Source organism: Eumetopias jubatus, unplaced genomic scaffold (assembly GCF_037043125.1).
Source record: "Eumetopias jubatus isolate StellerSeaLion01/CBP00866 unplaced genomic scaffold, mEumJub1_p1.0 scaffold_14, whole genome shotgun sequence".
Taxonomy (NCBI): domain Eukaryota; kingdom Metazoa; phylum Chordata; class Mammalia; order Carnivora; family Otariidae; genus Eumetopias; species Eumetopias jubatus.
In genome coordinates this window covers 75,909,795-75,930,975 of record NW_028274820.1, presented here as the reverse complement: position 1 = coordinate 75,930,975, position 21,181 = coordinate 75,909,795, and the positions used below count along the sequence as shown (strand labels likewise).

General features: G+C 39.2%; 1 protein-coding gene across 4 annotated transcripts in view; it reads right to left on the bottom strand.

Moving 5' to 3' along the window:
- ST7 (suppression of tumorigenicity 7) overlaps window positions 1-21,181 on the bottom strand; it is a 235,114-nt gene that overhangs the window by 44,309 nt on the left and 169,624 nt on the right. For all 4 annotated transcript variants that reach the window (XM_088018268.1, XM_028104976.2, XM_028104977.2 and 1 more), the window contains one exon: window positions 13,073-13,187. In XM_088018268.1, the coding sequence (XP_087874394.1) occupies window positions 13,073-13,187 (115 nt within the window). The remainder of the gene's footprint in view (window positions 1-13,072; window positions 13,188-21,181) is intronic.

Below are 21,181 nucleotides of genomic sequence, written 5' to 3'. Positions count from 1 at the left end.
TTCTTAGATAATGGCACAGATACTTGCTGTTATAAAAGAATTAAGGGGAAAAATAAAAAGAAGCTTCAGGAAGAATAAAACAAATCCAAACAACAAAATAATTCAAATACAAAAAAGAAAGAAAAAGAAAGGAAATAATGACATATCACAGAATTCCAAAAACAAGGAATGCTAAATAAATGTTTCTCACTAGCAAAGCTGAACTCCTGGCTTTAGTTTAAATTTCCTTCCACTTCTTGGCCATCTTTTGTTTCATACAGGTTCCTTTTCTGAAAGGGAAAGAACTTTCTCCAACTGTCTTAGGTATTCAAAATCAAATTGTCATAAAAAATCTTTCATTAAAATCTACAATCTTGAATTTCATGTAATTGGAATCACAGAGTATGTACTCTTCCATGTCTGGCTTCTTTCACTCAGCATGATGTTTCTGAGATTCATCCCATGCTGTGTAGCATGTATCAGGCCTTTATTCTTTTTTATTGTTGAGTAGTATTTCATTTTGTGGATATACCACAATATGTTTGTTCTCTTGCTAATGGCTATTTGGGTTGTTTCCCAGTTTTTGGTCTATTATGAATAAAGCTGTTGTGACCATTCTCTTAGATATGTAATTGGAAATGAAATTGCTGAGTCAGAAAGTAGATACATGTTTAAACTGGTAAACAGTGCTCCAAAGTGGTTCTGGGAAGTTTGCAGAAAGTAATATATGATGATAAAGTTCAGAAAAATGGTTACTTCTGGGTTAGAAGGCAGTTATTGGCCAGGAGGGGGCATGAGGCAACCTTCTGAGATGATGGAAAGTTCTATGATCCAGGGTAGTGATAACACATGTGTATTTAAAAAAGTCATCCCGCTCTATACTTCAGATTTGTGCATGTTACCATACGTAATTTATAACTCAATTAAAAAGATTTTAAAGACACAAACCTATAATCCTGTGCTACCTGAAGCTGTCTTCTCTTACTTCAATCTAACTTCCATAACATTTCAGTTGCCTTTTATCATTCTGCCTCCTCTTCTCTCTATGAATCCTTATCTAAAAATTACTTACTGGTTTTGCCTTCCATAACAAAACAGAACATGATTATTTCTTGTCAGCCTTTCAAATATTAAAATGGTTACAATATCTCCTCTAAACCTAATCTTTTCCAGAATACTTCTCATTCCTCCACTGATACATTCTTCAGAACTTTTTTGTTTATTTTTGTTATGAAGCCATGAATGATTTCAAAATATGAGAATCAGAAGTGGAAATAATCTTCTAAATCCCTGAAATGTGACCAGTACAGAGCTCAGGGGAAATGTAGTCTGAGGAACTAGCCGTAACACCTCTCTGAAGAGCAGCTAGGATGGCCCTGGTGTTGAGCAGTCCTTATTTGCTCCTATGATTGTGTGGTCAACAAACTCCCCGAGGTTCTATGCAAATTGATTTCAGCCAAAGCCAAGTCTTTTCTCTTTTACTTAAACCATGAAAATTTATGAACCTATAAGCAGGATTTCATATTTGATTCCATTAAATTTTAAACCTCAAAATGAAATCTAAACCACTAAATCTTAATCGTCTCAGAATATCATTCCAGGCTATTAGCCATCATTCTGACTCAAGCTACCACCCACAGCTTTGTTTCATACAATTCATAAGCATACCTTCTCACCAAATGATCATTATCATCACTGAAATTACCGCTAACATTACCATGGGCTTATTAAGCTTGCGAGACACTGGTGTTAATCACTTATACACATTATTTTATTTACCCCTCAGAGCAACCCTCTGAGATAGGACTTACTGTTAGCCCTCTTTTTAGAAATTTTATTATTTTTTTTATTTAAATTCAAATAAGTCAACATATAGTACATCATTAGTTTTTGGTGTAGTGTTCAATGATTCATTAGTTGCATATAACACCCAGTGCTCACCACACCATGTGCTCTCCTTATATAGATGGGGAAAGTGAGGCATATAATGGTTAAGAAATATGCCAATATATAAAAAAAAAGCCAATATCACATAGTTAAAACAAATATGCGGACATGATTTTGAACTGTGCTATGCTGTCTATAAGGTCTGATTTATAAAAATACTGACCATGGCAATACCAAGGAGAGGATCCAGGAATGCTATTCTAGAGATCACCCTAAATTTGCAATGGTCTGCAATGATGGTAATAATAGGTATAATATATACAATTTAAACCATTAAATTATGCCATTTATTAATGGTTATAATAGATATTATATACACCACTTATACCATTAAATCACATCATTTATCAATGATACAACTGGTATTATGACACATTACTCCACATTACCTAAAAAGGTAGCATTCAAAACATTCTTAAATGTTTATACATTTATATATACATCTTAAATATATAAATACATCTACGGCATTCCTCTAATTCAGAAATACGAAGAAAAATGGCCATTTAAATTAGTAAGAAACATTTAAAGACTATTGTATGGACTACAAATATTTTCACATCCACTATCTCATCTGTTTTTGTTTAGCACAACCTCCTTAGTAAATCCATGTTGGATCTTCAATCACCTCTTTCTTTCCTAAATGTTAGTAAACCACATAACCATCTAGAATCTTACTGTGATTGGCTTAGTTGTTGAAATTCTTAAAAAGCAAAAAAAGAATCAAAAGTACTGAGGGCAAGTAGTAAATAGGAATGAATAAAGGTATATTTTTATCCATTTATTAACACATTACTATCTTCTCCAAATAGGAGCTCTACAAGATGGATCAAAGTAATTGGACAACAGCACACAACTTGTGAAGGTCAAAAATCTTTTATTTTACAGATGAAAAAATACAAGATCAGAGAAGCTAAATGATATATATGCTTCAGAGCCACCTAACTAATTAGTGACAGAGTTGGTCTTGCAATGCCTGGTCCCTGTCACCATCCCGTACTGCCAATGTGATGCTTGCTTCTGTTTTCTTCATTGTCATTCTCTTATACTTTCTTCATCAGTTTGCTTAGAAAACAACTTCACAAGGGAAGTCCTGAGACTTTAGCTTCCTCTGGACTTGAGCAACTCTAACCACCTGCTTACAGGTTTCTACCCCACTTATATATACTTATTTAATGATTTGTCACTCTGACCTTTCATATACTTAAATCATTTGTGTTTCCTTTACTTTTTTTTCCATTGGGAATAACTATAATGTCATCGTCTAGAACCTCCCATCTTTTTTGAACCATTTCCACTTAAAAATCTGTGTCTTCTCTGCCAAATGGTGTCAGCACAAAGTTGTTCACTGAATCTCGAGTTAGAGGTTTATATTTATCTTTCCTCTGACTTAAAAAAGGGTATAGCTTTTGGCTTTTTGTTGTCATTTGTTTGTTTTTAGATTCAGGAAATCTGTCTATGACCAATGTTCCCTTCTTTGACTGCTATGCGCTATAAGATAACATGATCTCCTTCTCTTAAAGTTCTTCCATTTTGGTAAAAATTAAACTCAGCATATTAATTACTCTCGGGCTTTGCCTACTTTAGTAGCAACTGAACTGTCAGCAAGGCAAGAATTTATCAGATGTGAGGCACCTGGGTGGCTCAGTTGGTTAAGCGTCTGCCTTCGGCTCAGGTCATGATCTCAGGGTCCTGGATTCGAGTTCTGCATCAGGCTCTCTGCTCAGTGGGGAGCCTGTTTCTTCCTCTCCCTCTGCTCCTCCCCCTGCCTGTGCTCTCTCTCTCTCTCTCTGTCAAATAAATAAATAAAAATCTTTAAAAAAAAAAGTGTATCAGGTGCTTTGCTTTTAGCAAATTAGACTTGTAGATCTGCATACACAGGCATTTACATCCTGTACTGCACTGTCTCTAAATTCACAACCTTTAAAGACGAGGTGGACACTCCACCTGTTCCCCACATTCCACATTTTTTCTCCCGTGTCATTGTATGACTCAGCAGAAATAGGTAGGTGTTAATGGGCTGTATGAGTCCGGGCAGGCTCTAACTGTGTTACAGTCCCCTGACAGATTATCTAAGGTTTATGCTGGGTCTACATAGACTTCAATTTCCTATAGTTAAGAGATCACCAGAAAGCAAATGAAATTAAGTGGTTAGAGCTTAAAATAGGAAGTTTTGAGAACCCTGGAAATAAAAAAGCTTCTGCATCGGAATTCCCATTTGTTGTTTAAAGAAGAAAAACCAAACTCTTTTATAATTTTTGGTTGAAAGCCTCCCAAGTATCTCCCTAATGGAGAGAATCCTGCTTCTCTGAGTCTGAAACCACTTCACTGGCGCTCTACAGTGGCACTCCACTCCCTCATGTCTTAGTGCTTCCACACTCTGGGTTCATCGCTGGGTTCATCCCTCAACCACCTCAAGTCAAAAAAGGGCAGAATATGAATCTACTGCGTCACTCTCTCCACTTTGAGGTCAGACGAGAGCCCATCCCTGCTGAGATTGCTTCATGGTCTCCCCATGGCTGGTGGAATTAGGTCCAAAGCTCTGTGAGGTGCAGTCCCTTCCTAACTCACCCAATGCATCTTCAGCCCTTTGCTGCAGCCCTCCACCATTCCTCTGCTTTGTAGGATACACGGAGTATTCCACATGGGCTGGGTCAATCCTGCTCCTGAACCTTTCCATATGTTCTGTCTCTAGTATTTTCACTGTCTGGCTCAACTCAGGTGCCACCTCCACCAGGAAGGCTTCTCTCACTTCCCCCTGGGTAAAGTGTCCCTTCCATATTGGGTTAAATTCTATTGCAGTCTTTACAGCAATTGTTTTCTTCTTTCCCTCTACTACTTACGTGGTGTGTGCTAGGAGTAACAGCTGTGTTTCTCCGTCACTTTGTACCCTTGAACCAAAACAATGTCTAAAACATGGTGGTCCTGTATTTGCTGAAAGAAATCTTAAGTTAATGTACTAACATCTCAAATCACTTGATATTAGCTCCCTTTGATATGCAAACACTTACATCTAATTTAGCTTCTGGAAGCCGAAAGTGTCAGGACTGATGGATGTACTGAGACAGAGTCAGAAACTTGTTATTTCTCAGCATGTGTACTGCATTCATCATTGCTGATGGCATTCCAGCAAAACGGATGAAACTGTACTGGTGCTCTAAATCCAGATGTCTGTTTGAGACAGCAGTGAAGTTTACAAGTGAGGCAGGGAGAAAGCAAGAGTACAAGCTGACAAGGTTGAAGGGAAGTTAAAGGGTTTGGGGCCAAAAACAAGGAAGGCAAACCACACCTCTTCTGGCTCCCTAGGACCCTTTATGGGAATGAGGCCACTGAAGGAAAAGGTCATCTCAGGGAGAATGACTCTTAAGTTTTCAAAAGTCATAAATGCTCATAATAGCAAAGTTGAAATTCAATGTAATAATCTTGGAGGAAATTTACGTAATTTGGAGCAAAACTGTCAATTTGATGTGTCTCAGAAAACCCATGGGGTAAAACTTTAGATAGAAGTTTTTTCGGTGATAATCTTTTTGACCTAATTTCCTTTTGTTCATCTACAATAATAATAATCAAGATATAATTTTAAAAGGATCATTATTGTTCCTATGCATGAGCTAGGTCAATCGAGGGTCAATTTCATATCTACAATTCCAAAACAATGTTTTCAAGGGTAGCAGCCAGCATAAATAAGTCCCAAAGCACCTCACAAATGAGGACACTATGTCATAGTGCATCTCCGTCTAAAAAGTCATTCATTCAATACAGCTGTTCGGAATGTCTACCCCTGCACAGGAGTGTCCGAGAAGAAAACACAGGGCTTGCTCTCAAAGGGTTTCTTTCTCTGTACCACTTTAGCATATTTCAAACAGATTCAGAGAGCACTGGTGCATCCCACCTCAATTTACTGTGGGTGGTTTTGACTTTTTGGGGTTTTTTTTTGTTTTTTGTTCTTACTGTTTTTTTTACATCTTTCTCTACCAGACAATAAAGCTTCTTGGCAACACAGAATAGATTATATTCATCTCTGAATCTGAAAGCACCTAAAAGTTAGTATTTTCAATATAAGGATTTGATGGATCCCTGCTGAATTAATTTGAAAAGAAACTAACCTAATTACTCTCTGTAATCATTTAAGATTATGGAGTATCAAGTACCTTTTCTGGGTCAGGCAACACATTGATATACTGGAAGTTTATATTAATCCAACACATTTGGCCTTGACAACGCTTTTGGAGCCATAAACTGACTGACCAAACAAACAAAAATGCAGCCCCATTTCTCCTTCCTAACCTGTTTATGGATGAGGTGTGATATAACTGTCCCATTATGTGATGCTGTCCTCAGTGGCTTTCTTCAGTAAAATTTCTCAGTTTACTTCTGTACATGATATGATACAAAGCAAACAACAGAAATGTAGAATTCTGTCCTTAGAATTATTTTTTGTTTTGTTTTTTGTGGTTTTTTTTTTTTTTTTTTTTTGGTTCCAGACAGTGTATGGTCTCTTTGTCCCACCTTTAAAAAGCCAATCCAAGATCCCTTTGTGCCACCTGGGAGTTCAATGATTCAATCGGGAAATACTACATGACCTTAGTAATTTGGTGCAGGGGGAGGGGCAGGCAACACAGACTCAACTACACCCAGAAAAATTCATCTTATGCTATAAAGCCAAACACCAGATGTTATTTGCAACTTTTGGACTGGATTACTCCAGAAGGTCTGTGTCAGAGAGCCCTTCTGTGGCCAGTGCCCCGGAGTCAAACACAGCAGTTTATGTGATGGTAATGGCTGGCTGGGGGGTGGGAGGGGGGAATGTTACCTTGGTAAATTATGATAACTAGGCAATAAGGATTACTAAAGCCAATATAAATTTCGAGGGTTTGTTCATGTGCTAATTATGTGAATTACAAATGTATGCATTCATAAAATGTCTTCCATCATCAGAGACAATAGCAGTTTCTCATGCATACAGTTTTTATTGAAATAACATCTATTATTAGAACTCCTGCTCATTGCATGTATATGACAGTCAGTCAACTGCTAATTGAAAGGCCTAGTTCACTTGACAGAACTACCTACCTCTTGGTTTCCAAGTCAGCAGGACACCCAGTGCAAAGCTATAAAGGGCCATCATTTCTTAGTGACTCATGCTTACCAGCCTGGAGACATAGCTCATGGTATCAGTGCTGATAATCATTTTCTTCTTTGAAGCAGTGATGTGATTCATTTGCCCATTTTTACAGAAGGATGCTCTTCAACATTCGCCTTGGTCTCCTTGATCTTTTCCATAAGAACCAGCCCAGGGAAGGGAGCTAGACTAGGCTTACAGTCTGTCACTAGGGACTGACTGCATTTCAAATCTTCTTTCTTGAATGCAGCCTAATTTTGTAGTAGATCTATCTTAGAAGCTGTTGTGCCTTTGGCATCAAAACTCAAAACCACACACTTGACTGAAAAGCACTGTTTTGGAGGTCTGGACTGCGTGACGCTCAAACCTGATACTGACGCCTGAAAACAGATTCTACTCACTGGTCCTCCTGGCATCTCAAATCCCTCTTATTCGTGCCCATTCCTTAAACATAAATGAAAAATAGCCTAACGAAAAGACAGAGTATCCAGTGACCACTTGAAAGGAACTGTGATGATAGTTGAGGAGCTTGTGTTAGTTTATAAGACCTTGGGCAATGAACATGGTTTATGAAATTTTTACTTATAACTACATGCTGACTCTGCAAAACAGTATCAGCAAAAAGCTTATTCTCTGAATAGTCTCAACATAGACTAATTCCCTAATGCTTTCTTTAGAACCTCTGTTTTCAATCTACTGAGATGAAAGTATTTCCCCCAGTGTTAGAAACATGTCCTGTTCTTGAAAGTATACCCTCTGCACATTACAGATGGCAGACAATAATGCTAATTTAGGATGGGCTTGATGGCACCATAAAAATGGTCTTGATACAGCTGTTGCATTTATATAACATTCATGACTATATAAAAGGCCAGTTTGTCCCTCACAGGGAAATTTCTGTCCCAAATTAAGGGCAATCACTAAATGACCTAATGGAGTAAATATCCAAAAGAACTTGGACTTGTATTTCCATTGGTGCAAATTGCCCCAAGGCTGAAACAATTTGTCTTTTGATCAGGAATGAAAATCCCTGGCACTTTTTTTTCAGCTTTCCAAAAGTTTAAGAATTGTTTGTAGATAAAACTAAGCATTCCCATTCTTATCAAATATCTATCTATCTACATGTCCTATTAGATCCATAAGTAATTTTAATAACAGGCCATAACACCACCTTTTGGGGGGCACAAGACAGGGTTCTTATTCTCTCATTTTAACTGACATTTTATATCTGGTTTTCCTTTTGAACAAAATGGATTGAGAACAGTGGTGAAGTTCAGGAGTAATGTTGGCTTTTTATAATGGCTGAGAGTTACTGAATGCTTAATGTGTACCCCACGCTGTTCTAAACATTTAACATGGATTAACTACAGTAATCCTCATGACAAATTCCCAGCTGTGTGATCTTGAGCAAGTTACTTAGCCTTTCTAAGCCTTGATTCCATTTCCAGAGAAAGAAACCGAGGCTTAGAAGGTTAAGTAATATGCTGAAGTTCAGTCAGCTGGTGAAAGGCAGACCTGGCCCTTGATCTCAGCAGGCTGGCACCGGGGTGGCAGCCCCTGGTGTCCCCAAGGGATCACTAACTAGAGACCAGACCAAACTAGATGCTCCCAAAGGTATCTGGTAGCAATCATACTCGCATTCACTTGCTCTAGAAGATTCTTCTAAAGTTGAAATGCACAAATGATAATGAATAATAAATGCATGAATTCTTTTCCACATTACCACCCTAATCTTTGAGACGTCAGTTTTCAACCTAGGTGGCCTATAAGCTCCTTTGAAAGGCAACCCAAAGCTTATAACAACTTTCTCAATGGTTCCAAAAGAAGGTTCTGATGACTTAATGATCTTAAAAAACATTTCTGTGTTTATAGCTAATGTATGACTGAAAAAAAAAAGATGATAAATCTCAAATTAAATCAACACCATACATCAAATCCCTTTTGTGGCAAAGAAATCAGGCACAAGGTGATTGAAAATAGAAAGCCATATTTTCAAGAGAGTTTCAGAAAGATAAGCAAATAGAGATATACCAGGTTCTTAAGGAATGATTAAAAAGTCATCTTAAGGGGCGCCTGGGTGGCTCAGTCATTAAGCATCTGCCTTCATCTCAGGTCATGATCCCAGGATCCTGGGACTGAGCCTCCCATCGGGCTCCCTGATCTACGGGAAGCCTGCTTCTCCCTCTCCCACTCCCCCTGCTTGTGTTCCCTCTCTCACTGTGTCTCTCTCTGTCAAATAAATAAATAAAATCTTAAAAAAAAAAAAAAGAATCTTAAAAGACAATTTGGCATCACTGAAATTCTGCACCACGGCTCCAGCCCACCTAACTCATGCCTTTCCAAAAGGAGTGAGAGAGGCAGAGCAAGTCATTCAGCAAGGCTTACATTTATGGAAAACACATGGGCTTTTAGAGCCAGAGAGACCTGGATTTGAATCCCAGTTCTGCCGTTTTCAAGGAATGTGGTCTTGAAAGTTACTTAAACTCACAAGCCTCAGTTTCTGCATCTGCTAAAATGGAATAACTACCTCCTTGCAAGGTTATTGAGAGTTACAGGTAATGTGTATAACATGCTTGGCACATGGTAGGTTCTCGATAAACTGTAGCTAATAATAACAAGAATGGTGTTAATAAAAACAATAAAAAAAAAATACTGCCAACGGCAGAGAAAGTGGAAGCATGATGGCTAAGACCACGGGCCTGGAGTCAGACCATCTCAGTTTTGATTCCGGCTTTCCTTTCCTCATGGAATTCACATCTTATTGAACAAAGACGGACCTCAGTTTCTCTCTTTTCTCTCACAATATAACATCTCCATGGCTTTACTTTGGCATCTTAGGCTCTTCATTTGAACAAGTTACTTAACTTATCTCTGTACCAGTTACCACAGCTATAAAATGGGGCTAATAATAGTATCTGCCTCATATGCCTATGGTAAGAATGAGTTCATCCGTGTGGAGCTTAGAATCATGTCTGACCCTGACACAATATAAGAACTCGATAAATGCTAGTTGTAGCTGCTGTTATTTCAGTCATTGCGTGAAGGACTCCAAAAGCAGGACCAACCACCTGGATAAAAAATGCCCACCCATAATGTGGGTTAGCAAATTGAAAAAAGAGTACGAAAACTCCTGAGGATAGCAAGACAGCACTTCAGACTAATGGCTGGAATAACATAACATGAGAAGTGATCTCAAGGGCAAAATCAAAATTAAACTACAGATTACAAGGAGGTATGACCAATTCACTGGTAATCCTACTAGGGACCCAGGTGCTTCACTGTAAAAGGAGTTTGTGAATATCACTTTTAAAACTCAAAGCTAAAAAAATTTTTTTAAAAGGTGAAGAACAAAAAGAATGAGGCAAAGGGATACATGTTCCCTTCCTCCCTCCTTTGAACATGTTGGCCTCCCCTGCCTTGCCATATTTCTAAACCCTTTTTGCAAAGGTCAGGAAAGCAGCACAAATCCCACTGTGTCACTTCCCAACATACTATTTAAAAAATTCGGCCACCTAGCAAAAGTAATAAAGAAGGACCGCTGTACCCATAAACCACCCAAGAATTAGCTACCCAACCAGAGCATTCCAATTTGCAAAGATAACATATAATCATGCTGCTTTGGGTGTGGCTCTGTGAAGAGGGATGGGGAGGTCAGAATTCAAAGTGCTGTCTCCAGCATCTCATGGATTAGACTGATGACATCTGAACTAGGGTGAGGAACAGGGCGCCCCTAATTGCTGTCTGTACTCCAAGCCCTCTAAAGCACCCACACTTTCTTGCACAGGGCCAGAAAAATGAGGCAACAACTCAGTCAAGATCCTTTGGGTCTCCAGGAAAAGCAGCGGGGCTGAACTTGAAAGAGCCCATTTTATGGTATGGGGTGAGAAACAAGAGGCATGTTTTTTAATAGTCTTGTGTGGTTGTGGCTCAGTCTACAAGAACAGTAACTTCAGCAGCCACTTCATTATATTTCTACTGTAAATGACACAGACCTGAGCCAAGTCCTCACCAAAACACCCTCCAGAATTCAGTCGAGGTTAGGTCATCTGCAGTCTATTGACAACTGCTGAACTCAAAACTCCTACCAAGGCATCTCAGCAACAGTATGTGTCCTGCCACTAATGAGGCTCTTTTTCCATGAATAATGAATAAGAACATCATCTCTGTTGCCAGGTACACAACATAAACAAAGCTCAACACAAGGGCCCTGGTATGGTGAGTTTGTCCATTCGCAACAAAGGAATTTTGCAAAGTGTGAGCCAAGTTTTAGTGGAGGGTGTGACGGGCTGTTATAACAAATAATGTGAACATATGTTATCAGAATCTAATAAATCAGTGTTTGGTTGTTGTGGAGCCGAGGCTGTGCAATGGGATAGATAGAGATGACAGAAAGCTCCAAATGAGTTCATTTCTCTATTTTACAATCAGTCTTGTAACACAAAGCTGACGATTTCTGTAATGAACTGAGATCATTGTGAAAGGAGCCTTATGAGACTTGAGACATCAAAGGCTCTACCAGTTAGAACTATTTTCTTAAGCCTTGGTGTACTAGGTTGAGCATAGGTCGGCATTAGGGATGATAACACCAGAACCTTGCTATGGCATTGACGGCTACAGGGTAGCATCTGGAAAAAGTGCATGGCCACCTAAACCCAGGTGCATGGGACTGGGTTCCTTTTGCACCAAAAGACCCTCAGTGTATGAGCATTTTGCTTATAAGGTAGTCTTATAGCTTAGATTCCCAAGGTCAGCCGAATAGTGAGATTCCAGCAAATAAACAGAGAACAAAAGTGAGCTGACATGAAGGCCAAACAGTCTTTATTTTGTTTACTATGAAGTATGCCACAAATACTTTTCTCTCTTTCTAAAATCAGTTCCATACTAGGTAGCATATATCTTGTTACACAGGGCCAAGTATGCACAGGCCAAGAAATGCCATCACTGGCTGAGGGCTTGTAGTTTCCACTGATTTGAGCAAGAATTAACAACAAAACAAAACCAAGTCTCCCAATGCCTCAGTTTTCCCAACTGTAGGAGGTAACAACTCCAGCCTGCTTCACAGATCCCTTATGAAGAACTGTGCATTAAAATAAAATAGTTCGTTCTATTAGTTTGAGGAATTCCTGGAAATTTTGACCTGAACAGTTCTTTAAATGTACTGAAGATGCTTACTAAAAAAATACTTTACAAAGCAAAAAATGAGCATGTGATAAAAGTAATCACTCCCTAACATCCATTTTAGAACCAAACAAATGAAATAAGGTAGAATAATAATCCTGCAGAGATTCCAGGAGCTAGGTCATGGCAGGGAATTACGTGGATAACTCTTATGCAATTAATCAAATAGTGAATTCACAGAAAATGGCAATATAACACAAGAGTTTTGAAATCTCTAAGATGTGTCAGTTTATTTTTCTGGTTTATTAAGAACAGGCAAAATGAAAAAGCTCATGGGTAAGTAACCTGAATGGCGAAGGGACCTCAAAGCCCTTTGCGTGCAGAAATGGGAGGTATTCTGCTAATGAGGAGAAGACCTGGGATGAAGGACACATTCTTTTATCTTCAAATATTTCCTGAACTGTCACAGGGGCTGCAGTAAGGGCTACTAGCTGTTCTATATTGCTTCAAAGGATCAACATGACCAACCAGTAGTGGTCACAGTCGTCCCATGTGGGGTCACAGCAGGAGCTCAAACAATCGGGGCTGTCCCCACAAGATACGTGTTGCCTGCAGAGGTTCTGAGTGATTCCTGACAATGGGGGCAATAAAGCAAAGCATGCCTAACTCTTGCTGACAGGAAGAGTAGAAGGGAGGGAAGGAGAGGCATGCGGCACAGGCCCCCACTGACCAACCATAAAACTCTAAGATTTTATAAAATGCCATCATAAAACTGTAGGTAAAAAAATCTGTAAGTGGGTAGTTGTTAAAGTCCTATACTATTTGAAATGATCTTTCTGATCTAATCATTGAAATACATCAAGAAGAAAAAAATACTCAAGTAGATAAAAATACCCAAGAACTTACCATCATACTTTGCTAAGACTGCCTGAACATCAGCATACGCTTGTAGTTCCAGAAGAGCTTCTAAAAGGTTTTCATGGATGTTGAACATGCTCAGCAAGGGGAACTCCTTCATTAACTAGGAAAGAAGAAATCAAGGATAATTAATATGTATTTCCTACTTTCTAAAAGTATAACAAGTACTGAATTGTAATACATTTATATGATAAAAAAGTATAATACAATTTTAGATAATACTGAATTTTAGGTTATACTGAATTTTAAGCATTCATGCCAATTATTATTTTGTAAAGAATTAAACGCTCAAATCTCTTCCTGCTATTTTGGAAAAATGGCAACTTTGAATTTGTGAGAACCAACGTGGAAGAAAATCCAAAAGAGAGGGGGTTTCATAAAAACTGAGGAAGATGCTTAGAGGTAGCACTCAGTAATGCTAAAATACGATAGAGGCAAATTAGGTAAAAGTTGAACACTATCTCATAGGCGTTGACAGTTTTACTTCATTAAGAGCAGTTTGATGAAAGCCAGAGAACAGAAAGGGAGGCAAGCAGGCACTATTCTTTTGAGCAGCCTCGTGACAAAGTTATGGAGAAAAGGCAGGAAAATACGGGTTGAGAAAATGTGCAGGTACCGATAGAGTGGTAGAAAGGAAAGATGTTTAGGAGTTCCTGCATGAGGGCCTCAAAAAGACAGGAGTCAAGATCATTTTCTGAAATGGAGGGAAGAGGTGACAGGGAGGAAGTCTGAAGATGGGGGTGAAAGTACAGAACAGCCATAAAGAAGAGACCTGCTTGGGAAACAATCTAGGATGGCAAAGGCCGTCCTCGAGGGCTAGCAAATTTGGGACCATGAATTCACAGGGGCTACAATTCGCTTGCTTGTCAAGTTTTAGTTAGCAGGGCTCACCAGCCCAGGTACAGCAGCAAACATGTCAGATAATGAGGTTGAACCTAGGCAGGTTGAAATGGATTCAGAAGAAAGTTGAGGAGCAAGGAGAGTGGCCTAGAATGAGGAAAGAATGATTAAAGGAATGGCCTAAAGGTTCTAGACAAGAAGGGGAACAGGAGGGGTCCAAAGGGAGTTAAAAGATACAATATTGAACTTCACTGGAAAGCAAAGAAAGAAAGGACCAAGAATTTCAAAGTTAAATCTCAGAGAAAGATAACCAGGTTCTTCATACAGCAAAATCATATACATATATGGTATATATACATGCGTATATATGCACTGATGTATATGTACATGTATATGTCCTTTATTTAATCTTTTATATGGGTAACTGTTTTCTATTACAACACAATGCCCTCTTTAAAAGTGGTAACTCTTTTTTGATGTCAACATCTTTAAAGCAACTGTGCTGAGAAAAATAATACTCAAAAATAGGCTAACACACTGTTAAGTAAGAAACCAGTGGATATGTTGCCTTGACTATCCACTTCTTCCTACATTAGAAACATTTGCCACATTGTCTTGTTTTTTAAAGCCAAGAATCATTTAGCATATCTCTAAAAATAAATAATTTTCTACAGCCCCAAAGAGCATCATATTACCAGCAAAAAAACACCTATCAAAATGATTATGTGTTCAATAAGACTGTCTGAACCCTCTAGGGACAGCCTGCAGTATTTTCATTGCTAGTAAAAGAAGTGAATAAGACTATACCACACATTGTTGATGTTCTGTAACCAATAAAACTATTTCTTGTTCTGGTTCACTTTGATTCTGGTTGACATAACCCTTTGATTTTTTTTCCTCTTTCTAATTAGAGTTTGTTAGAATTAAAGCTCCCTGTCATTCAGCAGTTGGCAACACAATAAAGATACTCTCTAAACTGCAACATTAAACATTTACCATTTTTGACCAATTCTTCAGGTAAAGGTCAAACTTCAAGGACCTCAGTCATATTCTGAAATTTTAAAACTGTAATTCCAAATACTAACATGCTGAAGCTTAAACACTGAGAGGGGAGTCCAACTAAGAGCCAATGAGGAGTCTCGGCCTGTTTCAGCAGAACTGGAAGCAGGATGCTAGCAGTTTGGGCAGCAGTGCTTCCATTGGAAGCTTGGAGAGACTATACAGTGTCTAAAAACATAATCACCAACAAAAAGATTTTAAACATGGCAAACAGCAAATGTTAGAGAACTAATCAAAGTCATATGACAATGTGGAAATCTAGCTTTCCTTGTTTCAACAGAAGCAAGGAAAAGCGAACCCCCAATGCCCCATCTCACTCCAGACATCACCTTGCACTCCCCAGCCCCTCACAACAAGCTCTCTTTGAAACAAGCCCTGCACACTCGCCTCCCTTGGCTCCCTTCTTTTCTCACCGCATGGCTGCAATCTGGCTTCCTCAGAATCTGCTCATCCCACATTCACAGGTGACTGAAACTGCTCTGGAAACCCTCCAGTCCTTTCCTTGCTTGACCTCTGCAACATTTGACAGTTTGATGACTTGTTCCTTGAAACTCATGTCTCTTTTGGCTTCCTCAACATCATTCTCTTCTGGATTCTCTGTACATAGTTCCTCACTCCTTCTCTAGTTTCCCCCAGGTCTCCTACTTAGGAGTAAGTAGCCTCCCTGGTTATGTTCAGTACTCTTCTCATAAGCACCCTGATACCCAGGACTGCTCTTGTGTCCAGGGTCTCAATATCACCCCTTTGTGAAGAGGCTCCCACATCCTCACTCCTGCTCTGACCTCTCTCCTAAGCTACTAAATCAATTTGTAAACTATCTCCTTGACAGTTTTACCTGATGCATCTAACACTGGTCTCATAAATTCCTCCTCCCCAAGCCAACCCTTCAAATTGGAGAAGAGAGCCACTGATACCTGTAAACTCTTTGCCCTCCTAACTAAAGCCACCTTAGAAGTCCCTAAACTCTTAAACTAATATGTACAAAATGCTAATAGCTTTCAGCAAGTTCCCAGAGAGCTCTGTTATACAAACAAACAACAAACAAGCAAACACCTTAAGAATCTTAGCATGTCCTCTTTTCTCTGACCTTGCTGCCAATGACTTAGTTTATACCCTTATATTTGGCCTAAATTGCCCAAACGGCATCTCTTCTCTGCTTGCCGCGGGATCACCTTTTTCCAATCCACCCTTCACACCACTGTCAGAATGGCTTTTCTTTCTTTCTTCTTTCTTTCTTCCTTTCTCTTTCTTTCTTTCTTTCTTCTTTCTCTCTTTCTTCCTTCTTTCCTTTTAAAAATTTATTATGTTATGTTAGTCCCCATACATTACATCATTAGTTTTTGATGTAGTGTTCCATGACTCATTGTTTGCATATAACACCCAGTGCTCCATGCAGTACGTGCCCTCCTTAATACCCATCACCAGGCTAACCCATCCCCCCACCCCCCTCCCCTCTAAAACCCTCAGTTTGTTTCTCAGAGTCCATAGTCTCTCATGGTTCGTCTCCCCCTCTGATTTCGCCCCCTTCATTTTTCCCTTCCTACTATCTTTTTTTTTTTTTTTAACATATAATGTATTATTTGTTTCAGAGGTACAGGTCTGTGATTCATCGGTCTTACAAAATTCACAGAGCTCACCATAGCACATACCCTTCCCAATGTCCATCACCCAGCCACCCCATCTCTCCTCCCACCCCCCAGCACTCCAGCAACCCTCAGTTTGTTTCCTGAGATTAAGAGTCTCTTATGGTTTGTCTCCCTCTCTGGTTTCATCTTGTTTCATTTTTTCCTCCCTTCCCCTATGGTCCTCTGTCTTGTTTCTCAAATTCCTCATATCAGTGAGATCATATGATACTTGTCTTTCTCTGCTTGACTTATTTCGCTCAGCATAATACCCTCTAGTTCCATCCACATCATTGCAAATGGCAAGATTTCGGTTTTTTGATGGCTGTATAATATTCCGCTGTATATATATATACCACATCTTCTTTACCAGAATAGCTTTTCAAATATACATTCGTGAGTCCATCACACTCCTGCTTAAGAGGCAACCATGGACATGGCCCCAAGGAAATAGGCAGATATGAATACAAATTTACAAACAAGTCTGTTTATCATAACATTATTTATAAGAGTGAAAAAGGCAGGGTGCCTGGGTGGCTCAGTCAGTTAAAGCGGCCAACTCTTGATTTCGGCTCAGGTCACGATCTTGGGGTTGTGGGATCAAGCCTGGTGTGGGGCTTCCCCTTCAGCCTGCAGTCTGCTTAAGATTCTCACTCTTTCTCCCTCTGCCCCTCCCCCCCACTGCTTGTGCGCTCTCGCTCTCTCTCTCTCAAATAAATAAATCTTTAAAAAAGATAGTGAAAAATGCAAGCAAATTAAAATTTAACCCATGATGAGGCATTCAAGTAGACACAGTCATCTTTTGGGCTACTATATGTCAACATTAATAGTTAAGTAATCAAATAATTTTTAACAACACAGCCTAGAAAATGCTGACACACAGCATTACAAAAGAAAAAGCAGTATACAAACTCTATTTTGCAATAAGATCATGTTTTTCTTCTGTGTCTATGCATAGAACCATACTTGGTTAGAAATATGGCAAAATGTTTTAAAATTGGTTATCTATGGTTACTGAGATTAAAGATGATTTTTATTTCTTCATATTTTCCATATGTTCTAATATTTTTTAAAGGAATGTATATGTACATTCTATAAATTGGGGAGGAAAAACTACTTTTAAGGATATTGGTTTCTCTGTAAAAATAGAATGAAATCTTGCCATTTGTAACAACATGGATGGATCTAGAAAGTATAATGCTAAGTGAAATAAGTCAGAGAAAGACAAATACCATATGATTTCACTCATATGTGGAATTTAAGAAACAAAACAAATGAACCAAGGGAAAAAGAGACAAACCAAAAATAGACTCTTAACTATAGAGAACAAACTGATGGTTGCCAGAGGGGAGGTGGCAGGGGGTGAAATAGGTGATGGGGATTAAGAGTACACTCAACATGGGGGTGACTGGGTGGCATAGTCGGTTAAGTGTCTGCCTTCGACTCAGGTCACAATCCCGGGGTCCTAGGATCGAGCCCCGCATCGGGCTCCCTGCTCAGCAGAAAGCCTGCTTCTTTCTCTCCCTTGCTGCTCCCCCTGCTTGTGTGCTCACTCTCTCTCTGTCAAATAAATAAATAAAATCTTTGAAAAAAAAGAGAGAGTACACTCAACATGATGAACACTGAGTAATGTATAGAATTGATGAATCACTATATTGTACACCTGAAACTAATATAACAGTATATATTAACTATACTGGAATTAAAATTTTAAAAAATAATAAAGTGGATAAGGAAATACAATAAAAAGAATACTGACTTTTAATATAAAAAAAAGTAACCCACTTTAAAAATGAGCACAGAATATGAACAGAAATTTTCCAAAGAAGACCTACAGATGGCCAGCAGGCACATGAAAAGATGCTCAGCATCACTCATCATCAGGGAAATGCAAATCAAAACCACCATGAGATATCACCTCACACCTGTCAGATTGGCTATTATCAAAAAGACAAAAAATAACATGTTTTGGTGAAGATGTGGGAAAAAGGGAACCCTTATGTACTGTTGGTAGGAATGTAAACTGGTATAGTCACTACAGAAAACAGTATGGAAAAAAACTAAACACAGAACTACCATATGTTCCAACAATTCTACTTCTGGGCATTTATCTGAAGAAGGTAAAAATATTAACCCAAAGAGATATATGCACGCTTATGTTCATTGCAGCATTGTTTACAATAGCTAAGATATGGAAGCAACTCAGTGTCCATCAATAGATGAATGGATAAAGACGGTATTACTCAGCTATAAAAAGAATGAAATCTTACCATTTGCAACAACATGCATAGACTTAGAGAATATCATGCTAAGTGAAATACGTAAGTCAGAGAAAGACAAATACTCTATGATCTCATTTATATGTGGAATCTAAAAAACAAAACAAATGAACTAAATGAAACAGAAACAGACTCATAGATATAGGAAGTAAACTGTTGGCTATCAGAGTGGGGAAGGGTTGGGAGGTGGGAGAAAAAGGTGAAGGTGATTAAGAGGTAGAAACTTCCAGTTATAAAATAAGTAAGTCATGGGGATGTAATATATAGCATAGGTAGTAGAGTCAATAATATTGTAATAACTTCATATGATGACAGAGGGTAACAACTTATCACGGGGATCATTTCATTCAGTATAAAATACTGAATCACTAGAATATATACCTGAGACTCTTAGGATATTATATGTCATTTATACTTCAATTAAAAAATATATTGGAGGGGTGCCGGGGCAGCTCAGTCGGTTAGGCATCGAACTCTTGATTTCAGCTCAGGTCATGATCTCAGGGTCCTGAGACTGAGCCCCACGTCGAGCTCCATGCTGGACATGGAGTCTGCTTAAGACTTTCTCTTTCCCTCTGCCCCCTCCCCCACTCTCTTTCTCTCTCTCTCTCTCAAAAAAAAAATATATATATAGAGAGAGAGAGAGAGACTGGAAAAAAATATATTGGCTTCTCATCAAATTCAGAATATAAAATTCTTAGCATGGCAAACACAGCCCCTCATGACAGTCTCAGTCCACTATGCCAGCCTCATTCCTAGCTACTTCCCTACACACACACCATGCTCCCACCGTAAAATAGCTTTTAGTTCCTTAAATACGTCACATTCATTCACATTTCTATCTCTACGCTCCCTATCCCTGCGGTCCTCTCCTCTCCGCCTCCTTGATCAATCTGGACAGCTCCTCAACTTCCAGAAACCCTCACCTGCCCTTTGACTCCTTGCCTCTTATCTGCCAGGTTAAGTACTCCTGCCCCAAAATCCCAGAGTCCTTGTCACAACGGTCTACTGGTCCATCTTCCCCATGAGCCTGGGAAGAATGTGAGAATAGGAATTCTGGCTTATCACCAGATTCTTGGTCACTGACTGATCCAAAATAAATGCTCAATACATATCTCATGAATGGAATGCTTTCTAAAGGCTTTTAATAGTTATCTCTACCTTCGAGGTACGTATTATATGTGTGCTACAAAAGGATTACTTCAGGCCCTTGGCTTACATATCCCTGAACATGTTCCTCACCATTTAAAATCTTCTAATGACTTTATCTACACCTTGGAAAGGGTATAGTTTAGAACTCATGTTATGACTCAATATAATGAAGTATTAGTTTACACTTAGAGCTGTCTGAAAATGTAATAGAAGGTCTACAGAAGTCTTCATCACTAGAACTGTTCATATAGACAAAGGCCAGTCAATGGACAGAGATGCTCAAAAAAAGGCCAAGATCTTTCAAATCCCGTAATTCCAAGGAAAACGTCCCCAGCTCCTAAGCATGATTTCCAGACCCTCCCCAGCTCAGTGCCAGATGCATCTTGCCTCTCCTGTCTTCTACAGGATTAAACTCTAGCCTTGTCAGATCAGACCACTGTACACCATTCTCAGAATTCTTTCTACAGTTACTAGCCACTGTGTTTTTGCTCAAACTGTCCTCACCACCTGGAATACCTTTTCCTGTCATTTACAAGGCAGCCTGTCAAAATCACCCCACCCTCCAAAGCCCAGATCAAATGCCACCTCCTCAAGTCACAGTGAGAGCCAGAAGAGCCCGTGGAGATCATCCAAACACCCTCCTCAGTTTACAGATGAGCTCCCTCCCATCCTCGCCCCACCAAAAAACAATGAAGGCTGCAGATTTACGTAATTTAGCCAAAGTGAGTGCTGGGACTATGATTCAAACCCAGTCATCAGTACCGATTCCAAATTTCAACACATCAGAACCCCAGTCTCTGGCCTGCCAAGTCCAGGAGAATGAAACCATTTTGCTTATGCTTCTCTGCTACACTTACCTACCTGCTTTGTTCTGTGTTTACACGAATATAAGACGACAGCTGTATTACAGAGGAAGGAGCCCCAAATGTGGAGTTATTCCTGAGCTCAAAACTCACTCTTACCACTTACTTCCCATGTGACATTGCACAAACTACTTAACCTCTCTGAGTCGTGCATGCCTCACCTCCTGGGTCCCAGCTCACACAGCATTCTCTCAGACTTTCCCTACCACTCTGTTTAATGTCAGCATCCCACTCACATCCCTGTTTCCCACTATTTCTATCACACTGTAAAATCATCTTATT